This window comes from Bemisia tabaci, chromosome 1 (assembly GCF_918797505.1).
Source record: "Bemisia tabaci chromosome 1, PGI_BMITA_v3".
Classification (NCBI taxonomy): Eukaryota; Metazoa; Arthropoda; class Insecta; order Hemiptera; family Aleyrodidae; genus Bemisia; species Bemisia tabaci.
The window spans coordinates 67069584-67089473 of record NC_092793.1 but is presented as its reverse complement, the minus strand read 5'-3'; the positions used below and the strand labels follow the sequence as shown (position 1 = coordinate 67089473).

General features: G+C 34.2%; 2 protein-coding genes across 8 annotated transcripts in view; one reads left to right on the top strand and one right to left on the bottom strand.

Moving 5' to 3' along the window:
* The first annotated feature begins 37 nt into the window (after positions 1-37).
* Positions 38-13298, top strand: Usp14 (ubiquitin specific protease 14). The gene is made up of 12 exons (XM_019047831.2): positions 38-212; positions 1728-1906; positions 2586-2690; positions 4707-4821; positions 5242-5411; positions 6335-6426; positions 7402-7555; positions 8267-8332; positions 9673-9855; positions 10692-10794; positions 11203-11391; positions 12095-13298. Exons 1-12 carry the CDS (start codon positions 197-199, stop codon positions 12217-12219), a joined length of 1497 nt encoding a protein of 498 aa, XP_018903376.2. The 5' UTR covers positions 38-196; the 3' UTR covers positions 12220-13298.
* The window catches only part of stau (double-stranded RNA-binding protein Staufen), a 25443-nt gene continuing 18185 nt past the window's right edge, over positions 12633-19890 (bottom strand). For all 7 annotated transcript variants that reach the window (XM_019047826.2, XM_019047829.2, XM_019047830.2 and 4 more), the window contains 4 exons: positions 19480-19640; positions 18609-18713; positions 17239-17333; positions 12633-16146 (listed from right to left, as the gene is read on the bottom strand). In XM_019047826.2, the coding sequence (XP_018903371.2) occupies positions 16086-16146; positions 17239-17333; positions 18609-18713; positions 19480-19640 (422 nt within the window). In that variant the 3' untranslated portion in view covers positions 12633-16085. The remainder of the gene's footprint in view (positions 16147-17238; positions 17334-18608; positions 18714-19479; positions 19641-19890) is intronic.

Genomic DNA, 19890 nt, shown 5'->3' with positions numbered 1-19890 from the left:
ATGAAATTTACTGAATCACTGGCAACAGTGCAACTGAACTGAAGTTTTAAAAGTTCACGTTTGTGTGTGTAAGCTGTGCGTGTGCGCGAACTGAAGTGGCTAATTTTTATTTTCCATAGTTTCCTTTCAAACAAAATAATTGAAATATTCTCTATTGAACACATTTTTAGTCGTCTGTTTGCGCTTGCTTGAAAATATGCCGCAGTACAAAGGTTTGATCCATCAATTTATCTTATCACCGTTGTTTGGGTTACTCACCTAACCTCAAAAAAACGAATACTATCTTGACATTTTTGTATGCATTTCCCTAATTAATTCTATCGTCATGAGCATTTTTCCATCCCTGAAAAGCTCTTCAATCTCCAGTTATTTACAATTTCATCATGGAAACCATTCCATTATATTTCGGAGCCTGGAACTTTCAAGTCAACCCTTCGGCAATCCTTCAAAACTTACCGACTCATCATGGGCTATCCCTTGTCCACCACCTAAGTTTCCCTCTGAATTTCAGATTTTCTTATTCTCAAATTCTAGATTTACTGCAGGAATGCCCCTCTATTCTTAATGCTTCTTTTGAAACCCTCTATACTCTTACAGTGAGGGACAGTGACAATGATAGAGACAGTTCACTTGATTCAGATTGCATTTTTTTATCACTCAATGCTCATCCGAACACTACTAATTCATCAAGTTTTCTCAATCAGCATGATACACCAGCTGATCACTGGTGCTGTCATTATGCAAAGGACTGGCATCATATGTATTGAACTGTAACTCGTCCAAGGTACTTCACTAAGGCGTCTCGAAAGTGCTCTTTGGAAAAATCTTACCTGTATCAAACCCCTTTGTTTGGCTGTGAAGGTCACTTGGTTAAGTTATTGCCTTACTTGCTTCTTCCTTTATGAGTAATTACAGTAACTTCAGCCTAAGTTAGCACTAAGACACCTCAAAAGGTGCTGGTACCTTCACTTTAAAGGCACCTTTGGATGAGACTGAACTGTGGTTCCCTCAGGTTTTTCGGAGATTGATACAAAGATTTCCGTAAATTGCTCAATGGGATGTACATTTGCACTTGGGCTAATTTTTAGATGAGTTACTGTACTTGCTAGGCACTTCAGTTCTTGGGCTGCTTGCACTGAGGTTTGGATTTTTTCAATAATCAAGTTAACACCGAACTTAATTTTACTTTTGGGAACTTGAAAAATGTACAAACTTGAAAGTTCTGATTTTGCTCATATCGAATCTAGGATGCAAGTAATTTATTATGCTTGCAGAATTTGACATGAGACATCATACCTCACCAACAGGAGGAGAAGCATTAGTGAACATTGTTGCAATCTGTTGTCAACCATTGAATCCAAGTTGAGCTAGCCTCTTTCTGTCCTTTTTTGACTTTCGATTGATGTCAGCAACTTCAGAATTACATCCTCACTGGTCAGGTCACGTCAAGTGGAATAATTTTAGTTACTAAATAAAACTGAAATAAAACAAACAAAAAAAACTGAATAACTCAAATAAACAAAACTATAAAAAGAAACTTCAGAAATCTACGCAGTGTTGCAGGAGAATGCTGATGCTCAAATGTAAAGAACTGAAGTAATTTTCTTTGAGAGAGAATTTTCTGACAGGATGAATTTCAGTATAAAAGTAAACCTAACTGCGGTTTATGAAAGTCAATGTTAACGAGTGTAAGCAATAGTGTAAAAAATGTTGCATTTTGTTTGTAGTTAAAGTAAAATGGGGGAAAGAACTGTACAAAGATGTGGATGTGAACACAGATCTAGAACCAATGGTTTTCAAAGCTCAATTGTATGCACTGACGGGAGTTCAACCAGCCCGGCAAAAAGTAATGCTCAAAGGACAAACGTTAAAGGACAATGATTGGGGCAACATCCAGATTACTAATGTAAGTATCAAGTTACCCAGACCATTTTTAGAACGCTATTTTCTTAAGTATTTGTGTCTCTATGTCGTAAAATGATAAAGAATGAGACATTATAATTTATGCAGATGTAATTACAGGTGCTGTTTTCATGTTAGAGTCTGCATCTGCAATTGGTGATTTTGCAGGAAAATCTTGCAAATTTGCAGCAGATTTTGTCGTTTCTTGATGTGCTCATGAAAATTTTCGAATCTTAATCTTTCAAGTTAAGCCCTAAAGAGAAGTGTACTTTATCACCTTGTAATTTTTTCTAAAGGTATCATCAAAAATTTGGAAACTTTTCACATCTCCTTGAAAGATTTTGTTCCCTTGAAAGAATTTTCTAAATCCTCTTGTACATTTGAAGTACCTATATTTATCAATGTATGTTGATTTTCAATCAGTGCTTGCTTTAAAATTTGTTGCCCAGTCAATGTATACAGAAATATTGGTCCCTTTCTAATCAGCGCTTACTTTTCACCTTTTTTCAAAATTCCCTAGAACTAAGGGAGGCCTAGGAATGCAAATCCAAGGGTCCCTGGTGAGATAGAAAAAAGAGGTTTTTTTGCACTCCCAGTTTAGAAAAGAGTTCTTGGCTAGATTTTTACTTTTTTAAATTAGCACTGTACCTTGTCTAATTTCTTCTAATTTTTCCTTACAACAGGGTGGAACAATATTGCTAATGGGGAGCAAGGATGATGTCCCTGCTGAACCTGATGTTAAACCTGTATTCGTAGAGGACATGAATGATGCAGAACTTGCATCTGCTGTAAGTATGGACTTTATATTTGCCCAAAGCATTAGTCCTGCTGGCCATTCCTTTTTCTCAGAATTATTCAAAGAGAAAAGTATAGTCCTAAATCACATGGAGTAAGCAGCAGACCAATCATTGAAATTCCGTATTTGTCTGGTGGATGATAAGATAATACTAAAGGGGAATAGAGGAATGTCATTGGTGGGCTGTATCGCTTGGTCGACTAAGATCTGCCACACAAGCTTCTTAAGAGGCTGAATGATTGCCAGTTAAAGGCACCTCTTTGGTAACTGACAAACAGTTGATCATTCAAAATGCTCACGTACTTAGCAGGTGTTCATTAGTCCACCAAATGACAAAATCCATCAATCTCATAGCTCCATTTTCCCCTAGACTTGTCTTGTCCACTGGGCAAACTCAGAATTTATACTATTGGCCCACAGCAATACCCAGCAGAATGGGCCTGTTGCAAACTTTTGCTAGAGCAAAAATAAGAGTTCCTTTCAGAAAATGGGTCAAAAATTACGATGAGCTCATCGACAAAGTCTAGAATAAACTCCTAACTTCACAATATTTGTGTACGGAATTTGCGTGTTTTTGAGCTTTCCACCTCAAAAACGATACCACGGCATAGTTGAACATTTCGTTAGAAAAGTCGTTCCATTCAACAATTGCGTACTAAAATGTTTTGCAATACTTAACATAACTGACACTATCAAGACGGATCTTTATCAACGCTAAGAAAAGGAGAATGTAAACACTCCAGGTTGTTAACAGATAGTTAGAATTTCGTCCCGGCACATGAGTTTTGGCCAGTTTTGGTGGACTAATGTCGGGCTTGTTGAATATTGTGTAGTATCCTACTGCACAGAGGTTGGAGAGGACGACTCCTCTAACGAAATGTTCACCTGTACCGTAGTAAAGTTTTTGAAGCAGGAAGCTCAAAAAAGTGTGAACTTTTTATGCAGATTGTAAAGTTAGGAGTGTATTTCAGACTTTGTTGGTGCGTTCATCGCGATTGTTGTGCCATTTTCTCTAAGAAACAACCTGGACTTTTGCTCTAGCAGAAGTTTTCAACAGGCCCATTAAAGAGGAAACATTGCTAATCATTACGTCCGATTGATTATCACAACATCGTTCTTTTTTCTGAATTAATTTCATGGTTACCAAAGTTTTAGCTAAAAAGTTTCCTTAAAAATGTAAAAATCGCTTATTCGAGAAGTGAAGAAACTGCTTTGGCTAAAGAAAATAGATATGGTGACCTTTGATTTTTGAATGATCCATTAGCAATGGTCAGTTTAATCACAGCCCATGCGATAATTCAAATAGATGTTCAGGTTTCAATGATTACCTGTAGATTGTGCAGATTAAAGTCATTTGTCATTGAAATGGAAGCACACATCTGGCGCCAACGTCTATCTTTTGTAGAATGCATAAATGGGATGATCAAAGAAATTATAACCAATTTTGTTGAAATCTCCTGAAATCCCTAGTCATCAGTTTTAAAAGTCCCAACTGAGCGTCCTCATTGGCATTCACTGATCGGATGTAAAACTGAATGGATGACTTTGAATCAATTGTTTTAAAAGAGTAATCATTAAGAGAGTTAGATTTTTGAGATAGTAAGGTGGTATTACAGTGTTAGGTCTGCACTATTTTGCAGAGTAGCAAGGCAAAAAATTTCAATTAGAGTCAAAATTTGAGCTCCAATGGGTATCAGTATTAGACTAAAGGGGAGAATCTTCACGCCGTGTTACATACAGTGCAAGCCACAACATATTAGTTTATTTTTCTTTTGAAATAGTTGATTGTTATCTCTGACTGGTTGATAGCTCTTTGTTAAAAATTTTGTGTACTTATAAATCGTCAAAATCTGGTGTCATCTTTTCTCTCAATTACCCATTGTACATCCAAATCCCAAAATAGATTTCTAGCTTGTTACTGTCAGTCTTTGCATTTAATTTCTGTCTTCTTTTCTCTTTTGTTACAATTTTTTTAATTAATACAATCCTTGTAAACGCGTTTTTTTAGTCAAACCTACCAGCAGGACTAAATAACCTTGGCAATACATGTTACCTAAATGCGGTAGTTCAATGCCTCAAAAGTGTTCCAGAACTTAGGAGTGCTCTCAAACAATATGAAGGGGGTAAGTATAATGAAAAGTCATTGAAAGTTGCAATATTATGCCTTATCATTTTACAAATATTCATCCAATCACATTGGATAGTACAGCCAAAATCTTGATGTATTAACTTTCTGTGGACTGGCTGATATTGAGGTCATCATTAAAGCCAAACAAGCTAAAAGACGCAGTCACTGACGTTCCAAGTTCATTCCTGCAAGTTTAGTGATGTGCATGCTCACTTCTCTCCCAGTTGTCATTATAAAAAAAGTTGAGAGATAAACGTTAAGCTTAATTTACTTAATCGTCACAAATGACTCAATGAAAGAATGATTCAACTGACCTCTTGTCAATGTTATTTTTACATCTATGATGTGTAAATTCCTCTGTACCATGAATCCTCTTCAAAGAAATTTTAACTTGGTATCTGCTTATGATCAACAGCTGTCGTATTGGCCGGAGCACCATCTCAATCAATCACTGCCGCTTTGAGAGATTTATATCAAGTCATGGACAAAGGCCATAATATTCCTCCCATTCTTCTTCTTCAAGTCCTCCACATCGCTTTTCCTCGCTTTGCCGAAAAATCTGAAAGCGGATCTTATGTACAGCAGGTCAGTCAAAAATATAATGAGTCATTACCAGTGTAAGGGAAGATTTGATATTTCTCTATTTTTGTCTTTCTTTCTTCCCAGACAGGCAATAATATTTTAGAAGATTGCAGGCATTGTGCTGACAAGTGAAACTAAAAATCAAACTTTTTTTATGTAAAATATCCCTGTCCATATCGGCTTGAAATCTAAGATTTCTATTTTATTTACCACCAATCTTTCTTTCTTCTCTTGTTTCTCCTTTAGTAATTCTTCCTAGATGTTTTAGGAGAAGTGCATGAGATTCTTAACTGATGAAAATAGGTTATAAAAATATTCTACACCAGCCAGCAAAAGCTGGAAAAAAGCTGTCTCTTTCTGGGGAATACATCACAAGTGTTATGCAGTGTTTCCAAATTTTCCCTCACACTTTATTTTCTGATAGAAGAACTATTGAACGAATTCGTTTGAAAATTTATTCAGCAGTATGAGGAAAATTTGTTAAAATGTCTAAATTCCGTGATTTCATCTGAAGATTTGCCTGCTAGGTAATTAAATGAAAAGTCACGAAAAATTAAGGAATGTCACACGACTTCTGGTATTATATATATTTAGTGAGAAAGGAACAACTCAGTTCTGTATTTTTTAGTTTTTGCCTTTTCATAATGTGGAATTACCAAAAAAACTTGTACACCTTTGAGTTTTACATTTCAATTACTATTCATCGATTGATTTTAGGCTTTATAAACAACAACTTTATAAATTGAGCTACGGTCTATTAAAAAAGTATAAAGCCGTGAGAGCTTTTATAGTTCAATATTTGAGATTGTATCAAGCGGGTTTCTTCAAGTACTTTCTTTTTTTATGCTGTCAAGCAATCCCATGATGTATTGAGTTTAACTATCTGTATTGTATTCATGATTATATTTTTCCTTCTCATTTTCCAGGATGCTTATGAATGTTGGACTGAATTAGTGAGGATGCTTCAACAAAAACTGCCCTCCAAACCTAATAAGGATGACTCTCCTATCACTTTCAAGTAAATTGTTTCTGCATCATATTCCGTGTATTAATTAACCTTTTCCTCGAGAAAGTTTCACATTTTTAACAAATGGAGAATTTGCAGGTGTCTGAAATTTGATGAATTCCATGTTTGAATGGATGCTACCAAGTGACCTGAACACGAGGATACCCTTGGTTCTTAAATTGAACAATTATTGGAGAAGATATGACAAAATGATCTAATCTGCTAATATACATGCGTTTAAATGGGAAATGCTGCCAGATGACGTCACTGAGCGGTGCATTTTCTCACTTTTAAATATATTCTTATACTTTTTCCCATAGCCGAAAAAAATTATAAAAAATACTGCAAAATCAGCTCTTTAAGCACTTTCAGATGAAGCAATAAAAAATTTGTGTGTAAATTCTCCATTGCCTGCAAAAATGTTTCTACCTGTTTTTTTCTTTCCAGTTGAGAAAACAAGGTGAAAAGAAATGTGGCAAACTAAAATGAAAAATTTAAAAAACGACCGTGAAACGCTGTTTAGGAATAATTTTAGCCTCAAGTTTGCATGTAAGTGCCATCACTTGGCTTCTAGTTTTTTTTATTAGTTTGCAGTCCAAAATTCCACTCAAATACTCTCAAGTCATTGCATCGGAAGGAGTTTTGCTGATCAAAAGATATGAGAAAGAGAAATGTGATTTATTAACCAAAGTGAGCTGCGATTTAAATTTGTAATGCATCAAACACTTCAACAGCAAACTTTTTGGCACCTTTAAGAGAACAAAAGGATTGGTCTTTTAAATTACGGCCCGGCTTGATTGCAATCCTTTTAATCGAGTTCGTACTGTATTTCAGTTTTTTAGAAATAATCCTCTTGATGGCTTAAATTAACAATTTATTCATGTGGTGCCACATCTTCAAATTCAACCTGTGCAGAGGATTCAACTTTAGAATCAGATTTTAAAATGCAGCAATAGTGTAACTGAAATGAATTTTTCTGTGTTGCAGATCTTTCGTTGAGCAATACTTTGGTGGCTCTTTTGATGTTGAATTTAAGTGCACTGAGGCAGACGAACCTCCCTCAACTAGCACAGAAAATTTTTTAGAATTAAGCTGCTTCATCTCTCAAGATGTCAAGTACATGATGGCAGGTTTACAGAGTGTGAGTTTCAAAACTATGCACTTGTACAAAATCATTCTCTAAATTGAGTGGTACCCTTCTTTGCTTTCAATCTTTTTTTTTTTCTTTTCTTTTTTTGTGTGTGTGTGTCGCACTAGGTAGTTTATGGCAAAAAAAATTTCATGCGAAATAAGTGAAAAGTTTTTTATTTCTGGCTAGAAAGTCAAGTGATATCTCTGCGTTTTTTTGTTTGAGCAAAACACCAGGGCAGTTGCATATTTCTGAGAAACATTTCTATTTGGGCTTGTCAGCAGAATCGTAATTTGATGGCCCCAGATTATAGAGAAAGGTAAATGATGTGCTCTATCAAATGCCAAATTTGACATCGAATGCTTATGGAGAGATATTATCACTCAGAATACTCGGTGCTTATTTTTCATTGCAGTGCCTACCTTGGCTCATTTTCTCTCTGTCTCATCAGAGATGTTCACAGAACAAACCAATTCGTTTACATGTATAAGATTTATTATATGCAGAAATCTTATGAAGCTGTGAAATAGGAAAAAATCTCTGAAAACCTACAAAGTTTTGGTGCTGGCAAAGGAACCAGGAGTGATTTTGCTTTACAATTTTTTATCTTTTTGATATGTTGCTTTGTGTTCAGTTGTCATATGTAGTTGTCTTTAAAAATTCACGACATTTTTCAACCCTGTATTCTTGACTGACCCAACAAAATTTCTGTCCTTTTTTCAGAAAATGCAAGAACAGCTAACGAAAAATTCTCCAACTCTTGGTAGAGATGCTGTTTACACCAAAACGGTAAGAAGATTATGTTGTTTCTTTGTATTTCTTGCATCCTTTGTTTTGAGTTTTTCATGCTAAATTTTCTGATCAAGCTTTAAAGTCAATAAAGTTTATTCAGATTCTTCTTACCCCCTGATTGGGCCTAAAATATCGTTTTCCTTTTGAGATGGAACCATCACGACAGAAGCACATAGCAGCTTTTTATTCCAAAAAATCTCTGAATATCCGCAATTCCTTAAAAGTGAAAGTATTTAAGAACGAAATAACACATTTGTTTAGGAAAATCAGATGATATAGTTTTGCATCCGGATATTTCTGGCTTCAGGGTTTGCCGAATTGAATTCTTAGTGATAGTCAAACGTTGGTCAGTTGAACGAGTCACAGAATCATGTTTTTATGGTCTAAGCATTCATGTCTGCCAAAATTGATAAGATCTTACCAAACGTCAAATTTTGACGTACAATATTAACAAAGATATTGCTCATAGAAAAATTTGCGGTTTTCTCCCCCTTGATTTTATCTGTGTTTTGAGTCAAGCAACCAGTGCAAACGTACGCACCACTGATTGATGAATCAAAGGTGAAAGAAACTGTGGTATGTCAGTACCACCGCAGTAATGATATCATACATAGTGTTATATGATGAGTTATGTCTTTGTGAATATTGGACGTTGAAACTTGGGTTTTGAACAGATTTTATTATTTTTTGCGAATATATGTATGAGGTTAAACCAGCAGAACAATATTCTGTGAAAAACTTAATTGAACCATAGTTTTGGTGTTTGGTAGTAAATATAAATGAAATCTGTAATTTAGCATAAGTTGTTCAGGATTATGATGTGCTCATCTTTGGTATAGATCAGTCCAATGAATTGACTCCCAAGTTGCTTTTGTTTCCTGATATTTTTACATTTTTTGTTCGTTATTATTTTGTTTGTCAGGTTCTGTAATGTTTTTGAAAATTTCAATCCTTGACATCAGTTTTGCTGCTCAGATCATAAGTTTTGAATTTCTTTCAATTTGTTCAAAACGACTCACATGTTTTTCAAAGTTTTGTTGAGAAAAGCAGTTTTCAGGGCTCAGATAAAATGCTGATTTTTTGGTATCCCGCCCCCCTTTTCATTCATTCATCATTATTATTGATGATCAATGACAGGCTCTGTGTTTTAGTCACGTTGATTATTTTGCAAAATATCTTGTTTAAATTGGTATGATCTCTTGAAAATGTATCTAATACATATTTATGTATGTACTCTTTAATGGTTCTAATTCTGGTATGTGATGTATGTAAATTATCTGAATTATGCTTGTGACAGTTCAACTCCTTTTATTAATTGCTGACATTTTTTCTTACAGTGTAAAATTAGGAGGTTGCCAGCATATTTAACAGTTCAATTTGTACGATATGTCTATAAAGAAAAAGATAAGGTAAACGCTAAAATTTTGAAGGATATAAAATTCCCATACGATTTTGACACCTATGAGCTTTGTTCTCCAGAGCTTCAAAAGAAACTGGAACCTATGAGACAAAAATTTAAGGTAAAGCTCAATTTTGTTTTGTTTCTTTTTCCTCCTTGATCAATTGTATACCATTGAAGTTACTTAATTTCAGGAGTATTCAAGTCTGATCATTTGGACCTTTGTAGAATCTTTCCCGCCATATCCATATTAAATGCTGGATCATGGGTTTTTTCTCTTTTTTTTTTTACCATGTGGCTAATTGAAATTAGATCAGAAAGTTATCAGACTATCTTGAATTTTGCTTCTTTCTTCGCCAAATGTGAATATTTAATATCATTAAAAACACTTAAACTCACTTGAGCATAAAATTAATAAGAATAACAAAATTAATAGCGATAACTAGCGGACAAGTTTCGTTGGCTCTATCTAACAAAACGCATCTGCTAGTTATCAAATTTTACGCGCAAGTGAGTTTAAGTGTTTTTTATGATCTGCTTTCTTGTGCTGGTCTCCAAAATTTCATTGACCAAATATCTAATACGCTGCAATATACAATCATAACTTTTATGACATTTATCTGAAAGTAACCAAATGGACCATAGCTTTACCTCAAATATTAAAGAAATTTTACCCATTATTACAGTCAAAACCGTTCATAACACGCTCGCTTTTTACCAATGTGATAATTTTGACTTACTTAATAGTCTTTTTTCTTCCTTTGTGTGTGTAATAATCAACACATCTTAAGTCATACACATCAGGAAAGAAAAAGGAAAATTACGGAAGTTAAAGCCGTCACACCCCGATAAAATGTACGCAACTAGGTTTGGTGCACAGTCAACACATCTTTCATCACAAACATCAGGATAGAAAAAAGATAATCTTGTAAGTAACTTTATTTCTTGTTTTTCCAGGAATTTGAAGATAAGCAAGCTCTTGAGGCAACATCTGGCACTGGTAAAAAACCAATAGAAAAGAAAAAGGATGTCAAATATGAACCATACTGGTTTGAAGACGGTAAGAAATTTTTCACTAAATTAATGCGGTGTTTTGCTAGCTCCGAAATTTCAGGAGTGTTTTAAAATTCGCAACACAATAAAATTTAGATCGACTATAATGCACTTATCATTCATTCCTTAACTAAAATTTTAATATTTTCAGCTCAGGGACTGATTGATTCTGCGCAAGTAAAAACGCCGAATCTCATTATGTTTTGGGGCTTCATCGACTTGATTCGAAAAAATGGACAAATATGATTATCTCAATGTCATTTCTAGTATCTTCCGGCAAAATTTTAATCAATTTTCCGGTTATCCGGGAGAAGCTTTCCTTGTTTACATTTGTTGGCATTTCACAGGGTTCATTGCACTTTCGTATCTTCAATATCATTTGTTACTAAAACTCTCTTCTTCTATTTCTGTGCAGATTTAGGCTCAAACAACTCTGGTTACTACACATTACAAGCAGTTTTAACACATAAAGGTCGGCTAAGTAGCAGCGGTCACTATGTTGCATGGGTACGGTCTCCGTCAAACCCATCCATGTGGATTAAGTTTGATGATGATGTTGTAACGCCCATAACATTAGAGGAAGTTTTGAAACTTTCTGGTGGAGGTAAGCATCTTTCTACATCAAATGTTTCACTTTCATAACTTTACTTCCAACCGTTCTGTGAGAGCTCAAGAGTGTCAGAGGCCCAACTACCAATGGAAACTTTTATTTTTTAGAACCTTATGTCCTGCTTGGGCTCATAGTCTAAGTCAACCTTAAAGCATTAAGCAATGGCGCAGTGGAAAAGAATTTTTGCAGGATGTTACTTCCGTTTTTCACAAATGAAACATTGTGAAAAAACCAAGAAGTTCAAGAGATCATTTCCAAGTGGCGAAAAAGTTAATTTAAGTACAGCCAATCAAAAGCAAACAATCGAGTTGACGTTGCAAAGCAATGTCTGTTAATGTGTGTCTGTTAAGCTGATTTTAGCCAATTAACAAATACAGGTTCTCTTGCCCAGCTACGCCATCAAAGCTCGCCAAAAATATCATTTTAGACGGGCCCCAATTTTTGGCATTTTCAAAGTGGGATTTCTTCGCCTCTTAGGATTTAAAAAGAAATCTTAAAAAATTTCTGGAAGCTTAGGCCTTTCCATACTTTCAAAAAATGAATTAATAAAATGGATGCACCCACTCTTCGAACCATTATTGAAGATAATCTAATTTTGTGAATTAAATTTTTTGTCTTAAATTGCCTTTTGTTTCCTATCTTTTTATTTTATTTCTATTCCAGGAATATTAATTTTATTTTATTCCAAAATTTTCAGGTGACTGGCATACTGCTTATGTTTTACTATACGGACCCAGACAATTAGAAATTCCAGAGTCATCAGAAATAAAAATTGAACCCTCTGACAAAAATGGCACAAATCAATCAACTCCAACTTCCTAAAAAAAATTTGCATTTTTAAGTAAAGTCCCTGTAAAGCTAATAAATTTGTTTTAGGTATTTATCCATTTTTTTTATTATTTTTTTTTTAAAAATTTTTTCCCCTGCTTCCTCGTTTGTAATTGAAAATGAACATGTATAATATATTTTCTTATTAATTTGTACTTCATTTTTACTTTCTTATTACAATAAAACCACTGAAAAAAAAATTCAAGTTTTATTTGCTCAATCCTTACTTTTAAGTCACTATGTATTAACCTCGCTCCATAACAAATCATTAATGAATCAAGCCATTTTTCCTGTAGAAAAATTTGTATTACAATGAGCAGCGCTCAACTGAAACTTGGAGGTGTGTTGGTAAGATGTGACACTGCTTGAAAAGGGGGGGAGGAATTAAAATAGAGTAAAGGAAAATCTATTAAAAGAGAAAATGTTATATTTTACCACAATCTGGTAATTCTAAGCAGACAGAGCTTGAACATAAAAAGGCTTATGATGTTAGAAAATGAATGAAACAACTGTTGAACATAGTAAAGAGGGTAAAATTTGCGACTGGGAAAAATAAAAAGGAAGCAAAATACATAAAAGTGAAATCAATGCTCTTTTGATAAAAAATAATCGTAAGATATGCATAAAAATCCCCGGGAACTGGAATTCAGCAAAGGTGCATTGAAATGAGAGGAGAACCCATTCATAAGTAAGAGAAAGAAAAAAGAAACAAATAAAATAAATGTAATAATACAAATCAAACCACTAAATTATTTTTAAGGCTTCATTATCAAACTTATAGTTGCATGGTGAAAGTTCATAGGCATAAGTCCAAAAACACATTGGCTGTAAAATCATGGCAAATTTCCTACCTTAAACTTCGACAGCAGTGGCGATTCTTGCAAGTTGCAAGGTCCTCCATTTAAATTCATTAGAACTATCAATAATGTGTGAGGCAGCCTGTCTCAACTTGAGTCAATTATTGTACATAAATTTAAATGAAGAGAAAACATTATCAACACATTAGAATCACTGCTGGAAAGTCGACACTGAATCTTGAAATCTTAAATGAATGTCGTGCCTTGCAAAGAACTGAACATATAGCAATGAACTAGAAGAAAAACAAGAACAGTTGACCACCCTCCTTTTTTTTCCAAGCAAAGAGGGGATAGAAGAGACTATTTTTATTGCTCAAGCAAGAGTAATTATTTTATTGGAGCCATCACTGAGTGCTACTCCCAAGGCAAACTATAGGCAATAATTGCTGCCTGGATTGCTTTAAGAAAAATGAAAAAAAAAAAAAAAAAAAAAAAAAACTGCCAAGTCATTGATTCAATTGAGAGTTCTTGGACTCACCTACGCCAACAAAATATAATTTTTGAAAGCTCTTGATGACAGGATTTAAATTTTCAATGAAAAAACATGTAAGTAAACAACACCTGATGAGTATGAGGTGCCATCGTACAATACAGGATATACACTAAACAATGTAGTTGAGGAACGTTTATGGACATGAATGGCTAGGCTTCTAGCTGTGAAAGAAGAAACAATTGAGATGTAAGATGCAAAAAGTATAGGTTTTTAGAGGGAAATTTAAATTTGAAACGTTATCAATCACCTTATGAGCACTGCGTTAGGAATCTTCTGCCTACACCACCTGCACTGTTCGATGAACCTCAGAAGGTGAGAGCATTTTTAACATTTGACAATTAGGTACAGGCATTTTTGTCATCGGTCAATTTTGGTAAAGTGTGACGAGATTCTTCCTTAACTTTAAAATTGAAAACTAAGAATTTATGTACAAGTGCAGGATAATTAAAAAATTTAGAGCATGTTCAGTGCAGAATTGCACAGGTCAAAGAATAAGTTTTAAAATAACTATGTAATGAAGTATTTCAGATTTTGCTTGCAATGCGAACTTCTACAGACAGAAAGAAGTTTTGCACTACACAATCAAATTAATTGAAAAAAATTGATTTCAAATTTTTTGAAGAGACCTCCTTTCAGCTCAACTTAACAAATCTTAAAAGGGGGTCGAAAAATCACTGGTACACGATAGAACATAATTAACACCTACAGGCAAAATAACGACTTCAACAGTTAACGTTGTATAACATCTGATAAGGTCACATGGGCAACTGCAATGATGGGTACTTCACTTTAAAATACAGTTTGAGCTGCCGATAGATTAATTGGACAAAATTAAAAATTGTGGATAATATTGACAGTCAGTAACTTTTGAACTTTAGTTAGATGAAACAGTATATATGAGCCTGGGCAGGTCTCTGGAAAACAGGTATTTTAAGTTTATATGAGAAATTATTTAAAATTGGCTAAAAAGCTTGATGTTTAAGTTGTGTAAGTTTGCCTCCAATAGAAATTAAAAATTGGTCAAGAAATCACTGCTTCAAAAAACAAACAAAAAAATGAGATAGAAACTTATTCAGAATTTTAGGACTGATAAAAATAGCGATTTACACTCTTGGTACCAATCCAAAATCAAGCTTTTTGCCTTCGCCTTAATATTTTCCAACCAAAAAGTAGTACCTATGATGAAACTTAGGGTAAAGGTAAAAACATAGATAAATACAAACATTTAAAAAAAAAAACAAACTTAAAAATTCTAGAAACTAAATTTTACAATAATAATCTCACCTACTCTCTTTTTCATAACAAATAATTTTTGCAGCCATAATTTTAAGTAATTGACAAAATAAGCCTACTGCAAACTTTTGTCACTTTTTTTTACACACACACAGTATTGCAACGTTTCGATGTTGCTTTTTGTAACAAAAGTTGCTATTTTTGAATCAGGTTTGCTGAGAGGACTTTTAGCGATGAATTTGGGAACACACATTCATCATTAAGAGGACTCTTTCTAAAACCAGAAACATTGAAATCTGATTTTGTCCTAAAAATTCATTGGACATGACAGTTGGTTATTAGGATTGGTTTTAGCTTAGTCAGTCACTTGAATTAAAATTTCATCCCCCTTAGTGGAACTAGGAACTCCCCAAATTTTTTTGAAAACTTGACATGTCTAAGACACATTTTGGAGCTTCTTCCAGCCACATCGTCATAAAAAAATTCCGTTTTTTGAGCTCTTCTTTTATTGTCACCAACATTCAGATTGATTCCCTCCATTCAGCAATTTTGAGGTTTTCCCCCACTTTTTCAATTTAATTTTAAGTCTAGAGGTGGTGCCAGTTTATCATTTCACTGGACGATAAAGGTTTAGTTTAAGTATGGAGGGCTGAGATGCAGTTTCACCTTGAAATTTCATGAAAAATTGCTGAGGTGAAAATTCACAAATTATTCATACAAGAGCTTGCTGAAAATCTGAATTTCAATTAAAATTTCACAACAGAGCCTTTATTTCAGTCTCAGACAGAGAGTGAAGAGTTAAGAAAGTTAAGTAGGGCACCCCCTTAACAGTGTCTCTGATGATGGCTCATACAGCCGGTGGCCTTAGCGGTGACTAAGGCTGAGTCTACTACTGGTGTGAAAAAAGTTTGCTCAGGTATTGTATGACTTGCCCTAAGCACCATTGTTTCCCTCTTCGGCTTCTACAAAACTACTGAGTACAAATGAAAATGTCTGCTATTTTACTGTGTCCCAATTTTTGGAACCATGCAGTCAAATAAGATTGCAGCCGAGACTTAAATATCTAAGCAACTGACACCGGACAATAACCAACAAAAAAACGATTAATTTCAATTTTAAAGACATGATGAGTTCCATGTATTTAAAATTGAGTTATCAGTTTGAGCTAACTGAAAAAAAGGTAATGATCACAAGAAAATAACTTCACATCAGTGGTACATAAAATTTTTTAAAAATTAAATTCAATAGTTGTGAAATTTTTGTGAAGTCACAGTTCTCTATTTGGGTATTCCGTTCATATTCATGAATGGCACATTGTCGTTCACCAAACCGAGTAAACTGAAAAATAAAAAGATAAAGATTGTAAGTATGCGTATTAGTTTGAGAACACTCAATTAAACTAAAAAGCTTTAAAAGAGCAACAAATAGTTAAAACAGAAGGATGATTCTGAAAGTAACAATTATCAAGTGCTAAATTCAAACATGTAAGCCCTGACCTTTCTGAGAGAGATCCCTGGTTGATTTTGGTGACATTCTTTAACTTTAGAAAACAAGAATCCATGGCCACCTAGTCCAAAAACCCAGTACAGTCTCCTTCCCAAACAAAAAGCGAATTCTCTGACTTTTTTTGGGTTTTCTCTGACTGTTGCCACCGTGATTTGGGGGCTGGCTTTAAAGGGGTATCAAATTATTTCCAAGACTAAGACATTTCTTCCTAAATTTCTCAGGGCACAGTACTGCCTGATATAATTTCCATCAAAATTGTTAATCCTTTGTAGGATACTATTGCATTTGGTCAAAGCACTAGTAGATTAGACATACATACAGGGTCTTACATGTAGACGGTACAGATATCAACATCTGTTACTTTACAGGTAGGGACATTTTATCATCTTAAAAACTGATGGATGTTTTAGAAATCTATAGCTCTTTTATCTAAGGGGTGTATATAATAAAGCAAGGCTAATATCAAGTGAATTTTTGTGGTAATTATTTTTTTCCAAGAGAAAAGAAATAACTTCAAACTGGGAATATTTGCGGATAATGCAAGTTATGCAACTAGTTCAAAATCATTTCCATTTATCAATTATTTTTCCTCTCCTTTTCTTCAGTACAGGTATTCTATTTGCTGTCCAAAATTCTTGTGATTGCGTTTCCCAAACTACAAATGTATGTATCTAAGTAAGTTTGTGCATTGAAAAAAAAAAAAAAAAAAAAAAACACCAACACCATGCCTCCTGATGTCTCACCATTTAATTTCCTTGCAATTCCCTTGCTTTTCCAAAAACTCTTTTTTTGGGATATTCCCAAAAATGTGTGCTTTTTCTATGAAACTCTTTGGGAGACGGTAAAATTTCTGTAGGAAGAAAAAATTACTGCAGAACACTGACACTGCAGAAATTAAAGAGAAAGAAAGGCTTAAAAACTTACTTGTCTCCACCTGGACCGACTGATGATTCCTTCTTATTTGGGACAATGGAATCTAAGCCCATGTCTGCTAGCGCTCTAAGAGCATTGGCAGCAGCCTGTGAAAAAATTTTTAGGGTTAAGATGGTATCAAAAATATTGTGAAAGTATTAAAATTTATTCATTCATTCGTTTATGAGGAATATGCATGATGCCACAGAAGATACTTGATGTGTAAATCGTTGAAAAAGGCTCTCTAATGGGTTGAAAAACAAAAAACTGAGTGGCTCATCATGAAAGTAAAAGTCAATGAGGCAATGAGGAGATGAATACAACAGTGAAAATTGAGGCAATTATGAGGTAAATAACTTCAATAATTTTGTGTTAATTCAGTAATGTTCATATAAAAAAAAATCTGATGCTTCATGACCTGATTCATGTTAACACTTAGAGGTTAATGACGTCTCTGACATGCAGCATAACTTTTTTTCAAGATAATTGGGAGGGTAGAATAAACAAATAAGTTTAAGCACTCATCGACTACAACAGAGGATAGTGGATTGTGTGACGTCAGTTTAACATTAAAAGTATAAGCAAAAATCAAGATAACCGATCTTTTTACACAGTCTAAAAGTGCGTGAACTTATTTGGTGAGCATGATGAAACTCAAATGAATTTGAGGATATTCTATACCGTCTTCAAAACAAAGAAGTGTGGATTAAGTTCAAAGCGTTGCTAAAGAGCATAGTTACATTATTTTTTGTCTTATTCATCATTATAATTTTCATGCTGTTCCTTTAGTTTCTTCATTTCACATTATGCCTATCATTTTATTTTCTGACTGTTTGGCTTAGAAATATTTCTTGGATTCAATTTCTGTTAATGTTTATGATGAACTCCTAAATTATGTGCATATACCTGGTGGGTTACTACTGATTTTAGGGGTGCAAAAATGTCATTTGGCCGAACGTTTCACGCGATCCAGAATTTTTTCCTCACTCGCTTCCAAATAAATTCCCTCTCTTTTCCAAATTTTTCAAAGTGATGACTCTTTTTCCCTTTTTTCTTTCTCCTCCTCTCTTCACTTTAAATATTCACTCAAAACGTCTTTCGAAAAGTCGAAAGTCGTAAATCGTCGAAATTTCCTGAAAATTTTTTACAAAGCATTTTGGACGAACAGTTTTTCACCACGGTAAATCTGCATCAATCATTTTTTACAACCCATATTTCGCATGGTCACAAGGATTTTACACCCATGACTACTTTCACTTCCACTGAAATGATTCTCATTGATTGGTATGCATTCTGATCGGTGAAATCAGACTATGATTACACTTCTAAAGCCACTTCCGAAGGAGGAATGACAGAATGAGACAATCGAATTTGGAACATACCAAATCATGAGAGGACTCCCTTGTGAGGGCCTGACCATGACAGACTTGTGGAGGTGTAGTTGTAAGAGAAACCAAGCTAAGAACTGGGACATCATTTTGAGAGGTCTGAAATCAAAGGCAAAAGAGAAGTATTAGGTTGAGCTGAGCGAATCACCGATAAGAGATTTGACTTCAATTACCGACTTGATAGTCAGAACGCACTTTCATTCGTGAATATTCAACCTGTCAAAAATTGCATCTCACTGCACATTAGGTAAATACAAAGAAACAAGAGCAAATGTAAAAATTTAAACATATGTATAGAACATATTAGCATTCGTCCCTCGACTGACAAATGTTAGACCAATTCCAATCAGCAGGCGGGGTCTGGCTTAAATAGGTACATAGAAACCTGTCAGTGGCTTTGGCCTCTCATGACACGCTGAGGAGTACTATCAGTGACTCTTCTTGTGTTACACAGAAACAATGGACTGCTGATGTAACAATTAAATTGTTAAAAAACATGCTTCAAAAGTACATTTTACAATAGTGGAAAGCTAATTTAACCACAGATAAGGTAAAATTAACTATTTTTTACTGTAAAAGCTACATTGAAACATGTCGGACACTTTTTTAACCATAAAATTGTTAAATCAGCAATTTCATTTTCTTCCCAGTTGCATAGTATGAGGTTTGCTACTTCCATTATCCTCTTACGTGGCAGGTAAGTCTTTCCTCAAAACTCTTAAAGTAGATAAATTCCTTTTACTAAACAACGTTCAAGTAATAGTGAAATGCCTAAGCTGTTGCAGGTAAATCTTTTACCAAGGCTCGTAAAAAGGGTAGATCCTTTCTACAATAAGACTGTCAAGTGATAGTGAAATATAATTACCTTTGCAAAATCAGTATACTGGACTTTGAAGCCAAGCAATTGAGAGAGATAGTTTAATTTTTCTGTTGGTCTAATGGCATCGCAGTCTTCACCGGTGTCACCTGATTTATACAGATAGTCTTGAGCTAGACTTTCTAAATTTTGTTTGAAATTGTTATTATCTGAAAAAATAATAACTTTATATTAGAAAGGGACTTTAACAGCTGTACTAAAAAAAGCTTAGTTTTCCTTTTGAAATGAGAGTTCTGAAATCTTCTTTTCTTTTCCAATTTTGAATGTTTCTTCTTAATCTGAGTCTAATAATTCTAATAATGAAACCATATCCCGTCTTGATAATGTAAAGGATCTTGGAAATATTTTTCATCCAAAGTTATTATTTAATGATCATGTTGATTTTATTGTTGGTAAAAA

What these genes read in the sequence shown, in the direction of transcription:
- Usp14 (XM_019047831.2), top strand. An exon ending in GCAACATCCAGATTACTAAT is followed by an intron (nt 1,907 to 2,585) that starts GTAAGTATCAAG and finishes TCCTTACAACAG; the next exon opens with GGTGGAACAATATTGCTAAT. An exon ending in CTATGAGACAAAAATTTAAG is followed by an intron (nt 9,856 to 10,691) that starts GTAAAGCTCAAT and finishes TTGTTTTTCCAG; the next exon opens with GAATTTGAAGATAAGCAAGC.